Source organism: Podarcis filfolensis (genome assembly GCF_964270895.1).
Source record: "Podarcis filfolensis genome assembly, chromosome: 2".
NCBI classification, from domain to species: domain Eukaryota; kingdom Metazoa; phylum Chordata; class Lepidosauria; order Squamata; family Lacertidae; genus Podarcis; species Podarcis filfolensis.
The window spans coordinates 33,489,572-33,506,348 of NC_139605.1; the positions used below are offsets into that span (position 1 = coordinate 33,489,572).

Below are 16,777 nucleotides of genomic sequence, written 5' to 3' on the forward strand. Positions count from 1 at the left end.
TCTGAATGGATGGACTTAAGGGTGTCAATGTTGCTGTAGTTCAGAGTCGGCGCTTCCAGTCAGAACTGACAGAGCTCCTTACTAATAGAACTTAAACAGTTTATTCTTAAATCACAATGAAGACCCAGAGACTTGTAACTTCAGTCTGCAAACAACAACTAGGAGCTCTCCTTCTAAAGCTGTCTCTAGAAGGCAGGTGAACTTTTCTGCAATTATTAATTCCTACCTCTCTCTGTACTGTGGCATGCACTTTACCATGGGTTCATAGCATTTAAATTAATTGAATTAAAATAGCTCCATTAGTGTGTTAGGTGAAGTAGAGTTCATTGAACTAAGTTTGTTCCAAAGTGAGGTGATTTAAAAAAAATATATCAAAAACACGTTTGGACATTTTTTCCTTTTTCCATGGAATTGAGACTGCTCTGCATGGGTCACCTCCATATTTTATCCTCTCAACAGCCTTGTGGGGTAGGTTAGGCTGGCCAAAATTCTTCAGTCATTTTGTTTTGTGACTCAGGTGAGGATTCTAATATGTGTTTCCACATTCTAGTCAGTCTTTCTCAACCTCTGCACCACACTAGCTTACAGGCCTGTGAAGAAAACACAAAGCACTTTTAAACTGTCAGTTGAAGCTGTTTAGAAATCAGTCATTGCCTTCTTCAGTTTTCATTTGGAGACCAGTAATTTCCATATAATAGGACTTTTAAAATGGTGTCTGTCCTAAACGACATCTGTATTCTGTCATCCGAAGTAATCTGGATAAATGCTTACTTGTATATCAGTTTCACATCTCTGTGCAAACAAGGACATTTGTATTCTGAAAGGTGTAATGTTTAAGTCAGTCACAAATACCTTTATTTCATGATGTGTGATAGTTTCCATGTGCGAGAATCGGAGTAGTTCCACTACAGGTTTTAGCAATTACTTGGCCTGGATTTCTCGGCAAGCTGAGTCTGTGTATGCAGCTATAAAACATTACAACAGGTCCTGCTCTACATTGACAGTTTGCATTGGGCCTGTTTCAATAATTTTTTTGCATTTACTACAACTTTTCTGCGTCATCCTGGGTCCAGGAAGTATACTGCAAATATCCGGATCTTTCTCCCCCCCCCATGCCATAAATCTGTTGGATGGTAGCCTACCTTTCACTGAGCAGGAGACACAGGAAGCAGTACTGAACAAAATCTAATTTTGTTCAGGGTCATAATGAGCACAGTAATTATTTGGGTACATCATCAGCCTCACAGAATCTTGAAATGAATTCATAAAGTTATGCATAAAGTGTGCTGGACTAGCTCAGTGTCTTAAAACCAGTACCGTGTACTTTGAAGATGGTACATGTTACCATGTACTTAGGAACAATGCTTCTGATGTAAAAAATGACCTGGAGTTTTGATACTGAATATTTTGATTTTTGTTTTCCAATCCATCTAAGGATCAGGAACCTGATCTCTCATTTCCCCTCTTAACAGAAGATGAATCTGCACATTTAATCAAATAGAAAAGTCACACACACACACACACACACACACACACTTTACTGACCACATTAAACTTTGACTTATATACTTAACCCATTTTATTGAGACTATTATTTTATGCTTAAAAAGGTTTGCGGTATCTATGTGTTGCACAGCAGGAAGAAAACGAACTCCACTCTGATCTTTGAAGAAAGGTGACTTTTGAACAGTGACTGGGTTTTAGTTCAACATTTTTTTAAGGAAGATGGTAAAAGGGACAGTCAATTCTGTTTAGCTCAAATTCTTGTGAAAAGTAAACTTTTCTTTAAACTTCATTGGCCATTTTTTTCATGTCACTGGTTCTCTGCCTTCTGTGGGATTTCAGTTTTTGGATAAAACTATGCTCCAGTAGCAGATGGTGTGGTGCAGCAGCAGTCAGCCTTGTTGTAGAGAGGGTACGGGGGAGCAGCAAGGTCAGGTGCTTAATTGGCTCCCCCAGTTCATTTGCACCATGCCAAACTCAAGGCTGCCTTCTCTTCCCCTTCCGCATAAGCAGCAGTGATGTGATCAGCCAGAGGCCAAGTGAGTGCAGCCATCCCACCCTGCCATCTGCTTCTGCTGTGCTCATTCTTGTTTGCTGCATAAGGCTTCCAAACATTTAGTGTGGTGCAATCCAGGGTGTTAACCTATTCATGCAGCAATCATTTGTCCACTGTAGGTGTGATGAAGAGTAGGTTTGAGCCTATTGTCCTTGCCTCTAACCTATTAGGTCTAAACAGAATTTGCATGACTACAAATGATTGGAGTGCTGATTTTTCCCCAGGGTTCCCAATCCCATGGAAAGCTAGGGCAGTTTTCTGACAATCTTTTAAATGCTTTCCATTTTTTCTCTCTTTCAGACTTGTGGATGACCGGTGTGTTGTACAGCCAGAAACAGGGGACCTTAACAACCCTCCAAAAAAATTCAGAGGTGAGATTTCTCAGCCATCTGCTGAAATGTTGATACGATACTCCTTTGTACTTGGGTTTAGCTTGTCCAAAATAACAGCTGCGCACATGAAACAATAGTTTCGGTTATTTGTTTGCAATATAATGGTGTTTTGTCTTTTGGGTTGAGGCTCCAAAGTTGGTGTGGGTTGCCAATACAAAGAGTATTGCCCTGAAGAAGCCTTGCACATTTGTTTTTATTGTACTTTAGCAGACTGACTTACCTCTTCTAAGAACCCACATAAATCTGAGAATGTGCAACAAGACATCTTTGTGACTAACAGGATGTCTGTGTAGTTTCACTTGCTTTTCTCCAGGTGTGAAGGATAATACTCATTCTAGGATTGAATAAACAAGCAAAAAAAGATGGGTTGGCAGACCATTGACTGACTCAGACATGACTCTTGGCTTAATCTCAGCAGTGTGTTGTGAATTTACAACCTTTCTCCTTTAGATTTTTATTTTATTTTATGCAAATGGTGGGCTTTGTCACAGGAATTAACCTAGTTCTTTTTAAACAGCAACTTTTCAGTTCACAAAAGTAAAATGGAGATATAACACTTGGTCTTCTTTTTTGAGGCAAATCTTGTTATAGTTTTTTAATGTGTTTTATTTACTCCTTCTGGCACTTTGAAGTGACTGAATTCAATCATCCTCCATGGGGATATTAATTGAATTAGTGATGCTGCTGGGTATTCTCATTGGTCTTTGATTTTCAATGACAAAAGACTCTGGTCTTTGGTTTATAAAAGAGGACTCTTGAATAAAGGTAACACAACTGTTAAATTCTCATCCAAGGAGTGTCCAGTAAGGCATTTATATCCTATATTCCTAGGTGAAACACATTTTATTTGGACCATTTTAGTATGATAGATTCCCCCCCCCCCTCAACCAACCATCCTACTACAAAATTATGTGTGCACTGAGTTGGTTGCACTGCAGTGGTGGAATTATGTGATCCACACAAAATTAAACCAATGTTGTGTTGATGAAACTTGAGTACTTAAAGGAGGTGTGAGTAGGTGGGTGCTTAATGGGGTACTTCAGACTAAATGGAAATAAAAGATCATCATATAGTGAGATACACTGGGGGCGGGGGGTGTAATTGCTGTTTCATGCATAACACAGTAGCTTCACATCTTGTTTTCAAGCAACCTGTACTTGGGTTATTAATCCCAGCTGAGGGTGTACTACTATTACTACTACTGCTGCTGCTGCTGCTACTAATAAGAATAAATGCAGAAACTACCTCTGTGTAGTAGTAGTAGTAGTAGTAGTAGTACTGTATGAAGCATTTTTTATGACTTAGACCTAATGGTTTGGACACATACCTGGTAATTGCTGGAGGAAATGCAAGGTCTACTCAGTAGGGAACTCTGCAATGCCCACTTCTAATGTAACTAGATATCATGTGTTTTCTTACTATGTGAACAAGCTGCACCAAGTCTTGGGTTTGTGTGCTTCTCTTCCCCACCCCACCCCCACCCCACTCCACCCCCTCCTTTTATGCATCAAAGGGCACAATGAGAAGTTTTCACTTCCACTTTACACAAACAGTTCTCGTTGTATCTGAAACTGGAGAAGGAGGGGATTAAACTTGGTGAGAGCAAACCAGGTTCAAACTGTGGCTTTTTGGACAAGCCACACTTCCATTAATTCAAATAGAATGCCGGGCTGTGGTTTGTTAAAAAAACCCTGGAAGCCTACAGTTGTCCTTTATAGCTGTGGAAAAAAAGGAGATGGGAGGAAAGACCATGTGAACCCAAAGCTCACCACACCTATTTGATTCCCATATATTCTCACACTTCCATGTGTGTGTTCATGTGTCGGAAGAGAATAAGTGCTTTGATGGAATATAGAACACTGTAGATTACTAAGAGGCAACAATGGAAGTAATTATTGATAACCTGTGGACCCTAGTGATGTCATTGCTGCATCCTAGCATGGTGAGGTGGTGTTTTTGGGGCACTGGTGGGAGCACAGGGTTGACTCCATTGGCAAAACTAATCAACACCTTTATCCTTCAATATAAGCAGTTTTCACTGTAAAAAGGTAGTGGGCTGCATTGTTGTTTCCCATGACCTATGAATAAGTATTCGGCAGCTACAGTCAAATTAGGATTCCCAGTTGCAGGCATGTTGTTCGAACTTCATGTGTTTGTTAAAAGAAACATGCTAACACTTGTATGCTACTGCATAAAATGTAGAGTCCCACACTCTAGTTTCATTTCTTTAGAAAGGCAAAGAGAGAGAGGCAAAGATGGTCCCTTTATTATCTACATTGCTTTTAGCAGTTCAGAATTATTCCAAAGAAGCTGGTATTGCTTTTTATCTGCGCTGTCATGCGTGTGTGTGTTTCAGCAGCGTACTGCTTGACTAGCATACTGTTGCTGCAGATTCAGCCATGGCACCTTTGTAATTATCCACGAGTCTGTTTGGGATATGAAAATGTGTGGTTGTTGAGTTTCTTCCCTGGCAGAATAAGACTTGGAAGGCTCTTTTTGTCTCCAAGATGACTTCTTGTTCATGTGGATCTTAAATTATTGTGTTAAGAATTTGTATTTTATCAAATCAGGAAATTGGTCAAAATGTGAGATGGTTTAAGAGGGAATTTTTTTATGATATCTGTTCAGTCCTGCTTTCCTTTTGGTTATGATAATTTATCCCATTCATTAGATATAAGAGAGAAATTCAGTTCAGTTTGCATTTAAAGGCAAACTTACCTAATTTTCACCGTCTGAAATATGACGACACAGCCATCTATTGGAATTTGTACTTCTCTGAATTTTGCAATGCTGTTCTCTAGTCTAGCCAATTAATGTGTACGAAAATGCATATACTAGCATAATGTGTGCATTATATTAGTGAAAATTACATACAAAATGCCCTATTTTGCAGAACTTGTGCTGTTACAAGTATAGTAAAGGTAAAGGGACCTCTGACCATTAGGTCCAGTCGTGACCGACTCTGGGGTTGTGGCGCTCATCTCACTTTATTGGCCGAGGGAGCCGGCATACAGCTTCCGGGTCATGTAGCCAGCATGACTAAGCCGCTTCTGGAGAACCAGAGCAGCGCACGGAAATGCCGTTTACCTTCCCGCCGGAGCAGTACCTATTTATCTACTTGCACTTTGACGTGCTTTCGAACTGCTAGGTTGGCAGGAGCAGGGACCGAGCAATGGGAGCTCACCCCGTCACAGGGATTCGAACTGCCGACCTTCTGATCGGCAAATCCTAGGCTCTGTGGTTTAACCCACAGTGCCACCCGCTTCCATTTTAAAGTATAGTACATCATACTTAATCTGCAATTGTAAGAAATTGATCTTTTAATGTGGAAGCGTACATAGTTTAGAACTCACTGCCTATTGATATCAGGCAGGCACCTTCATTGTACGCTTCTCAGTGTTTTATTTCTTTTTAGCTACTGTTGATTTGAATAACCCCTTGAAAAAAGAAAGTGAAGTTGACAAATTTGCCCATTCCTGCCACCACTAGAGTTAATTCTATGCAGGTATTTTGCATGAGGGCTCTCTGTTGCTGGCAACTCTGTTCTACATATTGTTCAATTCTACAAGAGCTGGCTGTGTTGCCACAATCTTAATGGCTGGCATACTCACTGCAGCAGGAGGTTTCTGATTTATTACATTTTTAATCCCACCAATTCCTCCAAGGAACTCAATATGCTGTGCATGGTTCTTTTCTTTCCATTTCTTCCTCACAAAAACCCTGTGAGATATAAGTTTGGCTGAGAGGCAGTGACTGCCTCAAGGTCACCCAACAAGTTTCATGGCTAAGGGCGGACTTGAACTCTGGAATCCAAGATTCTGGTCCAGTGCTATATCATACTAGTGGGATCATCATCAGGCTTTTGTCTCTGCCATAATAACAACACATTCCTGTACTTGTCCTCTCAAAAGTAAGCCCAGGTGAGTTCAGTGGGACTTATTCTTGGATAATTGTATATTGGATTGCAGCCAAGGTTTGCTGAGTTTGGTGTCTTTTACAGCCTGTTGTTATGCCTGCTTAAGTTCCTTTGAATTCATTTTTAACCAGGCCTTCGCCTGACTTGATCTACATCCTATGTGCTTTTTAAAATGCTGGCTCTTTTGGGGATTTTTAATTGGGTTGTTGTTTTTGTTTTGATTTTATGTATTTGATATTTTATGTGAACCTCCCTGAGACCTCTGGGTATAGGGTGGTATAGAAAATAAATAAATAAATTTTGACTTACGCTTGGGTAATTTTGCAATGGATTGCAATGTTAACCATTACAGTGGCATATTCAACTATTTGTATATTTTAAATAACATGTGGAATAAGCTTATTTCATTTGCCTCCCCTGTAGCTTTCAGAACTCTTGACAAACACAAGGCAATATTGTGAGTTTAAGCCTGTTTCGCAGGTAGGATGTAATGTGAAGCCAAACCACAGTTTAGTGTGAAAGAGCAAACATGCAGGTTCTCAGAGAGAAGCTCTTGGCCACTGTATTCCCCCACTGATCCTGCTGCTGCTGTTTGAGCTACCATGCTATCTGGGGCTTAGGAGTTCATCTGAATCCTGGTCTTGCTGTAGACAAACCATGAGCAATAAAACAAGGACAAACCTTGGTTACAACTTGTGGTTTCTCTGAAGTGAAGCAAACCATGAGCCCAGGTATAATGGATTAGCCTTGGGTGGTGCAGCAGGAGCAGGACCTGGGCAGGAGTACATTGCCCATGGTTATTTTTTTTCTCTAGGAACCCACAGATTTGCTCCTCCATACTAAACCATTCTTCACGAGCAAGCCAGATCATTGTTTCCTTAAAAAAAAACCAAAAACCTGTTCAGCTATTCTCAAGCTGCAGTAGCTTGCGGTTCTGTAATGTAGGGGTTCTGCATTCACGAATATATTAACTTGCAGAATTTATGGGTAAACCTCACCTTGTAACTGCCACATCCCTGGCTGTGAGACTTGGGTATATGTTCCAACTGATTGTGATGAATTTTTCCACAATTTTCCTACTAAATCACAATGCCTTGCTTGATCTGGTTCCCTCTAAACTCCTTAGTATTTTAACATTCTGAAACATGAGCACCATTGGAACCAAAATTTCCAAACCACCTTCAGTCTAGTTCGCAGCCCTAAAGTATGGCAGTATTTTGGTGTCTTAGAAGGATGATCTGAGCACTTTGTGGACCGTTCTGCAAGGTGTTTCTAGCAGCATGGAACCATCTGGTTGTGAGTGGGAGTTGGCATTATTTCCTCAAGGCTTGTGGAGAGCTGTTGCCATCAGCTGTCCAGGAAGAATGTCGTAGAGCATCTTTGTGCTGGAATGTTAACAGCTTTCTTCAGTTGTGATAGGGATCTAGGGTGATGAGCCCTTCAGAAGCTGGTAATTTATTTGTGGTGCTTCCCTTTAGTTCAGTAACATGCACCGCATGGCTCTCTGGATCTAATGGATAATTCCATAAGTAAACCATTTCTTTCTCCCTTGGAGATCTATTGTGACAGAAATGTTCATCACATAGTCTGGCTTACCGAAACTCTTTCTGTGAACTTGTGCTTAGTACGGTTAATTTAGAGTCAATTGTGCCTTATGTTGCTAAGTGACACAATTTTTAAAGCATGTTGTTGGAAGGATGGAGTCCATGAAATGTATATAATGAGGGAAATCCTCATAGCAAAACTTATGGCAAGTAGTTTTCAGTTCTGTTTGGCCCTTTTTGACACCAAACCATACCATGTTTGCTGAGGTTTCCAAATACTGGTATCACGCAGTTTTGTTTTTTGTTTTTGTTTTAAATAATGCCTGCTTAATAGGGTATAACTACTGCTGAGTGTCTAAACAAAAAAAAATACATATATTTTGGAGAGGTGTCAAAATACTAGATAGCATGGAAAAGTTCTGCTTAGCTTTGTGCATCATGCACAGTTTACTAGATTATGAAATTAAAAGAAGTTTAGGGCCATGTCAAAAGTTTAGCGCGCGCGCACACACACACACACACACACACACACACACACACAGATTTCCTGCTACAAATTGGACAATGAACACAGAAGTCTATAGGTTTTTCCAGCAGACCTGCTGATTGACTTCAGAGGCTATAGTTGCATACTCCTGACTTCTCAGTATTCTTACTGTGTCCTTTTTAAACATGCTCGGCAGTTTTTATCTTTGTGGGGCTAGTATCTGATTCACGTTTCACTGATTCACTGATTCAAAGTATGTACTTTGAAGGCCATGGGTGAATATAGCAACATTGGCTGCTGGGTGATTATTTGGCAAACTAAGGGAGCAACAAGTTTGCTTCTCGTTCCTTCTGCACCAAGATCAGCAAGATCACTGTGATGTCAGGGAACCTTGAAATGATTGCACAGTGAAAGTTCAAGCACTCCCTACAATTTCCCCAGTTTGAGACATGATGTGATTTGTCTCATCGCTACCATCTCTATGGCTGTTACATAGTTATCATATGTTATCATATGTTATCATAGTAGGTCACAACACATTCTGTGTGGCACTGACAATTGGTTTACCAGCTTGTAGCCTTCTAGACTTGTGAATGATGTCACTGGCTACTATAGGAGTGCAGTGTATGCTCTAGGTCCAAGTTAGAGGACCAGAGTTATCTCCATATTAGGCTGCTCTCTGACTCAGATGCTAGTCTAGCCGACTGACAAAATCCCCTTAGATATCAAAACGACTCTTGGGCTTATACGTGGATAACATGTTTGCATTTCTGGCTCATTCAGGGCAAAACAGAACTTTATAACTGTCGGAATCCCAATAAGTCTAGACTCATTACAAGGTTAGATCTATGGTAGGTATTTTTCTGCAAAGGCTTAAGCATTGTTTGCTAAAACATTCCATAAACTATTATGGTACAAGTTTGTGGCCTCCAATACAAGTATTTAATGTATCTTTAAACATAGCAGTTCAGATTATACTGTACTTTGATTCCATTTTCAACATGTTTGGGCCCCTCTGCTAGTTTTTGAAAGGAAGAGGGGGAAAGTTATTATTTTGAAACCATGGGTTGGCTTTGCATACTAAATTTTTGAATCTCTGACTTTTCACTTCAGCCCTATTCATATTTTTATGATGCATTTCCAGAAACCTGGGTAGATTGATGCTTTCTCGTCTGACCACATGGGAAGTTTCTGAAGTGTTATGAACTTCTCCTTGGGGTGGTGTCATGGTGATGCTAATGTTAGGCTGAGAGAATGGCCTGGAGGGACATGATGCAGCTCCTGTACTGAAGTGCACTTCCTGTAACCTACCTTCAAGGAAGCTACTTGAGAAATGTAGGTAGAGCTCCTTGGAGGAAGAATGCAATGCATGGAGATATAGGACTTAAGAAAACAAAATCAAATCAAATGTCTTGTTCATATGCAATAACAAATTTTCAGCTTAGGTCTAACCTTGCTGATGTTGACTTTGATGTTAATAATGTTAGAGGCTGAAGCTTTCCTCTTCTTCTGCCTTTAGTGAGCTTAGAGTGCTGCATGAATTGGGGCTCAGATTACAACTTTGTGGGAATTGAACATCTTGGCCCTTGTGGTCTCTTCCAACTCTATGATTCTATGATTCCTTGAAGTTCATTTCTTTCTAGACTTATGAGAAGGAAGGGCGACATATCCACCATATTGTATATATTTATTTATTCTTGCTGCCGCCCTCTCCAAATATTCAACATGCATACACAAAGCACAATTTTTAAAGCAGGATGAGAAACATCTGGTCCTCTAGCTGTTGGCCTCCTACTCTCCTCATCCTTGACCATTGGTCATTTGGGCTGGGGCCAATGGGAGATGGAGTCCAAGGACATCTGGAGGGCCACAAATGTTAAACATCAATGTGGCAATAAGCATTTAAGTTCCTTTTTAATGGTTCCTTTTTCTTCAGTATGGAAATAAACTGTAAAGGTACTGCCCGTTTGTTACTTTGAAATACAAGCTGCAGCAGAGATGACAGCGGCAAATGTGATAAAATTGAAGCCTAGGGAGCAGCATTGAGATGGGAGGTTTAATTTGGCATTTCTGAACATCTAAATCTCCCCAAATTGAAAGAAAAGCAGGCAAATGTGTTACTTGGTGTGTCTGGACTGCTGCAGTTTCCTGAAGCAGCATACACAGTATGATTTAGAATGACTGAACATTTTAGCCCTTCTAAACAGCTGATTTCTATTCTTAAATGAAAGTGAGATATATTCAAACAATAGGAATGAAAAAGCTATAGGTTCCAAATGTACCATATTTTTTGCTCTATAAGACTCACTTTCTCTCTCCTAAAAAGTAAGGGGAAATGTGTGTGCGTCTTATGGAGCGAATGCAGGCTGCGCAGCTATCCCAGAAGCCAGAACAGCAAGAGGGATTGCTGCTTTCACTGCGCAGAGATCCCTCTTGCTGTTCTGGCTTCTGAGATTTAGAATATTTTTTTTCTTGTTTTCCTCCTCCAAAAACTAGGTGCATCTTGTGGTCTGGTGCGTCTTATAGAGCGAAAAATACGGCAAGTAGAATAAAAAAAAATTCAAAAGTGTTCAGGGAGTAGTATATGTGGGATTGTTCCATTTTGCCTTTTACATAGCTTGCATGGCTTGCTATGATAGGGGGCTGATAATGGTGACATCAGTGCTGTACATTTAGGAAACAATTATACCACTTTGACAATCATAGCTTCCCTCAAATAAGCCTGGGAAATGTAGTTTAACCCCCCCCCCCACAGAGCTATAATTCCCAGCACCCTTAAACCAAAGTTCCAAGGATTCTTTGGGGGAAAGCAATGTGTTTTAAATGTGCTGCTGCTTTCAATGTGTGGTGTGGGTGTGAAGGATGATGCAGAACAAAGGAGAGCACTGTGTCATATTAAGAACATAGAGTCATGCCATATACCAGGCCAGCTTGGCATCTGTAGCAGCTCTCGAAAGTCCTTCTAGCTGGAGATAGCATGGATTGAAACTGGGACATCCTTCATGCAACACATATGCGATGATGCTTACCTAAGAATTAGAGTTAAGTGAACCCTTGTGAATCAAGTTGTGCTGCAGGGCCTAAAAGCTACCCGGTTTACTTCATGACTGCCTCTAGCTGTGACCCCTGCTGAGTAGATTTGAAATATGCTTGTAAGGTGGCATTGTGCAGGGTGAAGGGAGACATTGACAAGATCTGCCTCTAAATAACTGGGAAACAATGAATACCAGTGGTAGCCAGTTTAAAATTGGTGAGTGTGTATTTAAGGAGCTTATTTAACTCCTCCCTCCTCCAACCTTCTTCACTTTTGCAAAGAAGCACATAATGTTTTGGGTAGGGCTGAGGGCAACCATGCCAAAAGGCTGAGTTAGCTATAAAGTAGAACACTCCGGCAAATAAATCTAGCTCCAGTGTTGTAGACAAAGGCATATTGCAGATTTGTTGCCATAGCTGCTGTGTAAAATCTGACCTTAACTGCAGTAACACTATGTTAGAAAGAACTAGATAATCAGTTTTCTAAAATTAGTGTGTTCCCTACTTAATAAGCTGGTATGAGCAAGATATTTAATGAAATATTATACTTGGTTACAATATGCCATGGGACTGAAATACTTTGGATCTATGGGGAGTTGAGCTCAGGACGGCTTAGCCTCACTTATAGCTTCATAAAAGCCATTAAAAGTGCATAATGAAGTGTGACTGTGAAAATAATGTTCAGGTGGTCTGAATATCTTCCCTGAAAGACTAACGGTGGAATCCAGTGTAGTGCTAAGGATTTCTGCTTGAGCAATGGAACATTCCCTGCCTCCTCCTGTGTGCCTCCCAAATCTGTTGTAAATATTTTCCCCAGCCCTCTGAAGCTGATTTGGGAAGGGGTCAGGGTATATGCTAAGGTTACCAGACGTCCCTGTTTTGTGGGAACAGTCCCCGGATTTACAAATCAGTCCCCTGACAAAATCCATCTATTTAGTAGGAAGTTGAAAAGTGTCCCTGGATACATTGAAAAAATCTGGTAACCTTAATATATGTCCAGAGAGGAGAGAAGGAAAAGTCCTGATGCACAAATGGGGAAATCCTTCTGCTGATAGGATGGTACAGTCGTACCTTGGAAGTTGAATGGAATCCGTTCTGGAAGTCTGTTTGACTTCTAAAACGTTTGAAAACCAAATCACAGCTTCTGATTGGCTGCAGGAAGCTCCTGCAGCCAATCAGAAGCCACGGAAGCCCCACTGGACATTTGGCTTCCAAAAATAGTTTGCAAACCAGAACAGTTACTTCTGGGTTTGCGACGTTCGCGAGCCAAAACGTTTGGGAACTAAGCTGTTCGAAAACCAAAGTATGGCTGTATATTGTTAACACATCTGTGTAGGCCAATCCTAGTCATATCTACTCAGGAGTTCTATTTAGTGAGCTTACTCCCAGGGTGAGGATTGCAGCCTATGATTTCAGGGACTATAAGTCCAGAATCCTGCAGAAATTTGGTGTACGCAGGTTGCCCACATTTCGCTTTCTGAATTACGGATATTCAGAACACAACAAATTGACATTTTCAAGGTTGGTTCCCTGATGTTCCTTCCAGCTGAGATTGTAGCATACCAAAACAAATAAAATAAAATAAAATAATAAACAACTGACAAAACACATGGTTGTGTACAGAATGTTCAGTTCTCAGCATGCTTATGGCAGACAACATAACACTATGCTTATTTAGCTTTCTTTTATTTTTAAAAAGCAGTATTTCCTTTCCTCTCTCAAATAAGCACTTTTGAAAGAGGAGACAGGGCTGTTTGAAAATCATTAAGGCAAGTAATCCTTCCATATATGTGTATGCATATCCTGTTCCTAGTAGGACTGTTAGTTCCTGAAATATGAATTCATACAAAGTATGACTGGATTGCATCCTTGCTATCCGCATTCGTAATGCATATATGTTCAGCTTTTACAACAATATATCCAAATGTTTTAGTATATTTCCTTTTTTTAGGAAAGGGGGAAACCGTGAACAAAATATGGGGAAGGAATGCATGTATGTGTGAGAAGTTTTATCAGTTTGTACAAGTACAGTGCAAATGATGGCAGGCTCTGCAATTCTGTTCTCTTTATGATCCCACCTCTGTACTACAGTGAGTAAGCATTCATGGCCTGATACTCTCACCACGTAATACATTATTACACTAAGTGAAACTAATGGCATCACTACCTGGTGCATTCAACAATTATTTATTTATTTTTAAATTTTATATACTGCCCTTCATCTGATGATCACAGGGCGGTTTACAATATAAAAATACACACTATAACAACGAACAAAACAATAACCTTCCCCTCAGATTAAAAGGCCATTGACTTCCTGCTTTCAATGTTGTTCTGCTTTTCCCCTTTGTCTTCTCTTTCTCTCTACAGTTTCAGTACACCTGCTTGTGCAACTGTAATTATATCTGTATAGCAAAGCCATCCAGTCCTTGACTTCTGTCCTTGAGTATGCTGGTTTCAGTCATTTTGTTATGCAAGCTATGAAAACCTGCCTGTCCAGTTCGTCTGTGCTGGAGACTTTCCCTGCATTCAGTGCGTAAGCTCTGGAGGTGAATTTATAGTTTTCACTAACAGCATAGCAAACCACAGAACGAATGTTGTGTCTTCAAAGATAAACAGCTTTTATACAAACATTAGGTATGCTTCGGTTGCAGAGCATCTATACCCCATGTATTGTGACTTACTGGTGGATTTCAGCCTGGGGAAAAATAGAACTTTCAGAACTTACTTAACCATCCTTAATAGTTAAGGAATATTGTGCATCATCAAGTGGCCCAGTGGTGGATTTTACTTGCGAACATTTGGGCATGTCCTGACGGTTGCTTCACTCACCTCTGATTTTAGATGCCAAAGCTCCTTGCATTGCATGTTGACTGCAGTAACTGACACAAAGCAATTTATTGAGGCTGTTTTCTCTTTTCTCTGCTGCGAGGAGTTACTGCTATGTGTTAAATAAGCAAAACTGTTCATCCAGCGGACAAACATTTGATAAAGCAATTGTTGCAAATTCGAGTCAGTTCTCTGAAATTATGAGAGTTCATAAATAGAAACCAGTGGCTCCATAGTTCTATGAACAAAGGGCCATGTATCTTTGGCTTGGCTTTTGTTTTGGCTTTTAATTGCCACCTCCCCCCCCCCCCCCCGAGTGTTGTGGCATGTGCCAAGAACTCAAGGGAAGGGAAAGGTGTTTCCTTGGGCTTCACATTGGGCTTCTACTAAAGGGAGAGCAAAATCTATTTCTCCCAAGTTCTCTGCAAGTACTGTAATGGAGAGTTTGCAGAGCAAATCTTTCTGCTTGGGCTGTGGGACAGGAGTAGCTGTTGGAGTGAGGGGAAGGCAAATGTCGCTCTTGACTTATCTAGTAGATTTGTGGAAGCCTCACATGCTGCAACTGTTTGCCTGCATTTATTTATTTTGAAAATTGTTGCCCAATCAAAATCAGATCTATCACTGATTTTTGTTTCGTTTTTGGATCAAGCAATATTGCCTTTCAAGATAGATTTATGACTTCTGGTACCTTCATGGAAGACCTAAAGCTCCATTAATATATGCGACCCCCTATGATTTCTCCCACATATTTTGAAAGCTGAGACCTTGACTGAAACTATTCAGCTGATTGTTCTGTAAAATAGGGTGCATAACTGGATTGAATCATTGTCCTTTTTCACTTTGAGTTTTGGCAGTTTCTCTTTGTACCCCCTGCCTTTCAACGTAAGCTAAAGATGTATTTTAACTGCCAGTACTGTACCTGGCAATAGAGATATAATTTTCTTCAGCAGGTGATGGATGCACGATTAGCATCTTAAGCATGGACAAAGTAACATTCTGTCCTCCATCAGAAGACAGAATTCTTCTATTAAGCAGTACAATCTTTTATTTTAAGCCAAAACAACTTTAGACAGAAAATATAGAGTAGCTTGAGTTTAATAGCATGTTTTTATTCTTCCAAGGGGCTGATGGATTTTGTCCACTGTACTGTATTAACAGAAGATTGGTTAGACTGGGAGGTAGTGGCTGGCCCAAGGTCACTCAATGAGTTTCATGGCTAAGTGGAGTTTTGAACCCGGGTCTCTTTTGCCCGTGTTCAACACTTTACTCAGTATGTCACACTGGCTCTCAACAGTGGTACTTAATAGTTCCTTGGCAGCAGTTCTTCATGTATAGCCAGGCTAGACTTACCTCAAATAACCCTCACTTTGGCATAGGTTTGCTCCACTAGCAGATGAAATGAGTTTGTCCTTCTCCATATTGCCTTGGTACATGAGCTGGTGTTCAGAAAAGTTAAGGGCAAAGTAGGAAAGGACAGAGGCTGTGGTGCTAAAAGGAGGCAAAGGAGGATCAGGTAATAGGCAAAAGGAAATAGAGTGCAATTGGTCAGCAGCAGCCAATTAAAACCAGAGATTTGAGTTGCCATTTGGGGGAATTGTGTGCATTTCTCTAATGTGTGCTTTGCCGGGATGAAGTAGCTATAGGGCTAAACTTTGTATCCCTGAGAGAGAATGTATGATGATGATGATGCTAATCATAATATTTATACCCTGCCCATCTGGCTGGGTTTGCCCAGCCACTCTGGGCGTCTTACAGTATACTGTATATAAAAACATAGCAAAACATAGTATATTAAGATTATATAGTATGTGTATAGTATTTCTGAAGCCAGGATATTAAAATTTTAATAAGAAGATTAAGCTAACTTAATTTTGGATAAACTTCATCAGAATCTATTTTGTATGATATCCAGTGGTGAATGGAATTTAAATAATTTTGACTTGGTCGAATGTAAATTTGTTTTTTCAATGGCAAATTGAAAATTGGAATCATTGGGTGAAATACAACACCACCCTCTCTTTCAGTTGTTCTACCTATACAAGGATTTCAGCTTGCCAGGTAGAACTATCCCTTCCTCCCCCGCATGCTGTTTTAGGGGTTCTCCTGACTGCCCCAAGCCAATTTTGGAGGGATGCAATTGTGGGGGGGGGCTTCATGGATCACTGCCTTGCCATGGCGAAGGGGCTTGAATAACTCAGAGAAGCTATGAGCTATGCCGTGCAGGGCCACCCAAGATGGACAGGTCATAGTGGAGAGTTTTGACCAAACGTGATCCACCTGGAGCAGGAACTGGCAAGCCACTCCAGTATCCCTGCCAAGAAAACTCCATGGACAAAGACAACAGGCATATAAATGCGGGAGGCAGTGGAAGACAGGAGTGCCTGGCGTGCTCTGGTCCATGGGGTCACGAAGAGTCGGACACGACTAAACAACAACAATAATTGGGGGGGGGGGAGTCCCACCACACAAGTGGAAGTCCTTGCGCAAGGCTTCCACTGATAGGGCTGGTTATGTAAA

The 16,777-nt window shown here is 40.7% G+C and overlaps 1 protein-coding gene across 8 annotated transcripts in view; it reads left to right on the forward strand.

Annotated features, from left to right (window-relative positions):
* ITPR1 (inositol 1,4,5-trisphosphate receptor type 1) overlaps positions 1-16,777 on the forward strand; it is a 199,790-nt gene that overhangs the window by 29,809 nt on the left and 153,204 nt on the right. For all 8 annotated transcript variants that reach the window (XM_083600272.1, XM_083600277.1, XM_083600270.1 and 5 more), the window contains one exon: positions 2,360-2,430. In XM_083600272.1, coding sequence (XP_083456398.1) covers positions 2,360-2,430 — 71 coding nt within the window. The remainder of the gene's footprint in view (positions 1-2,359; positions 2,431-16,777) is intronic.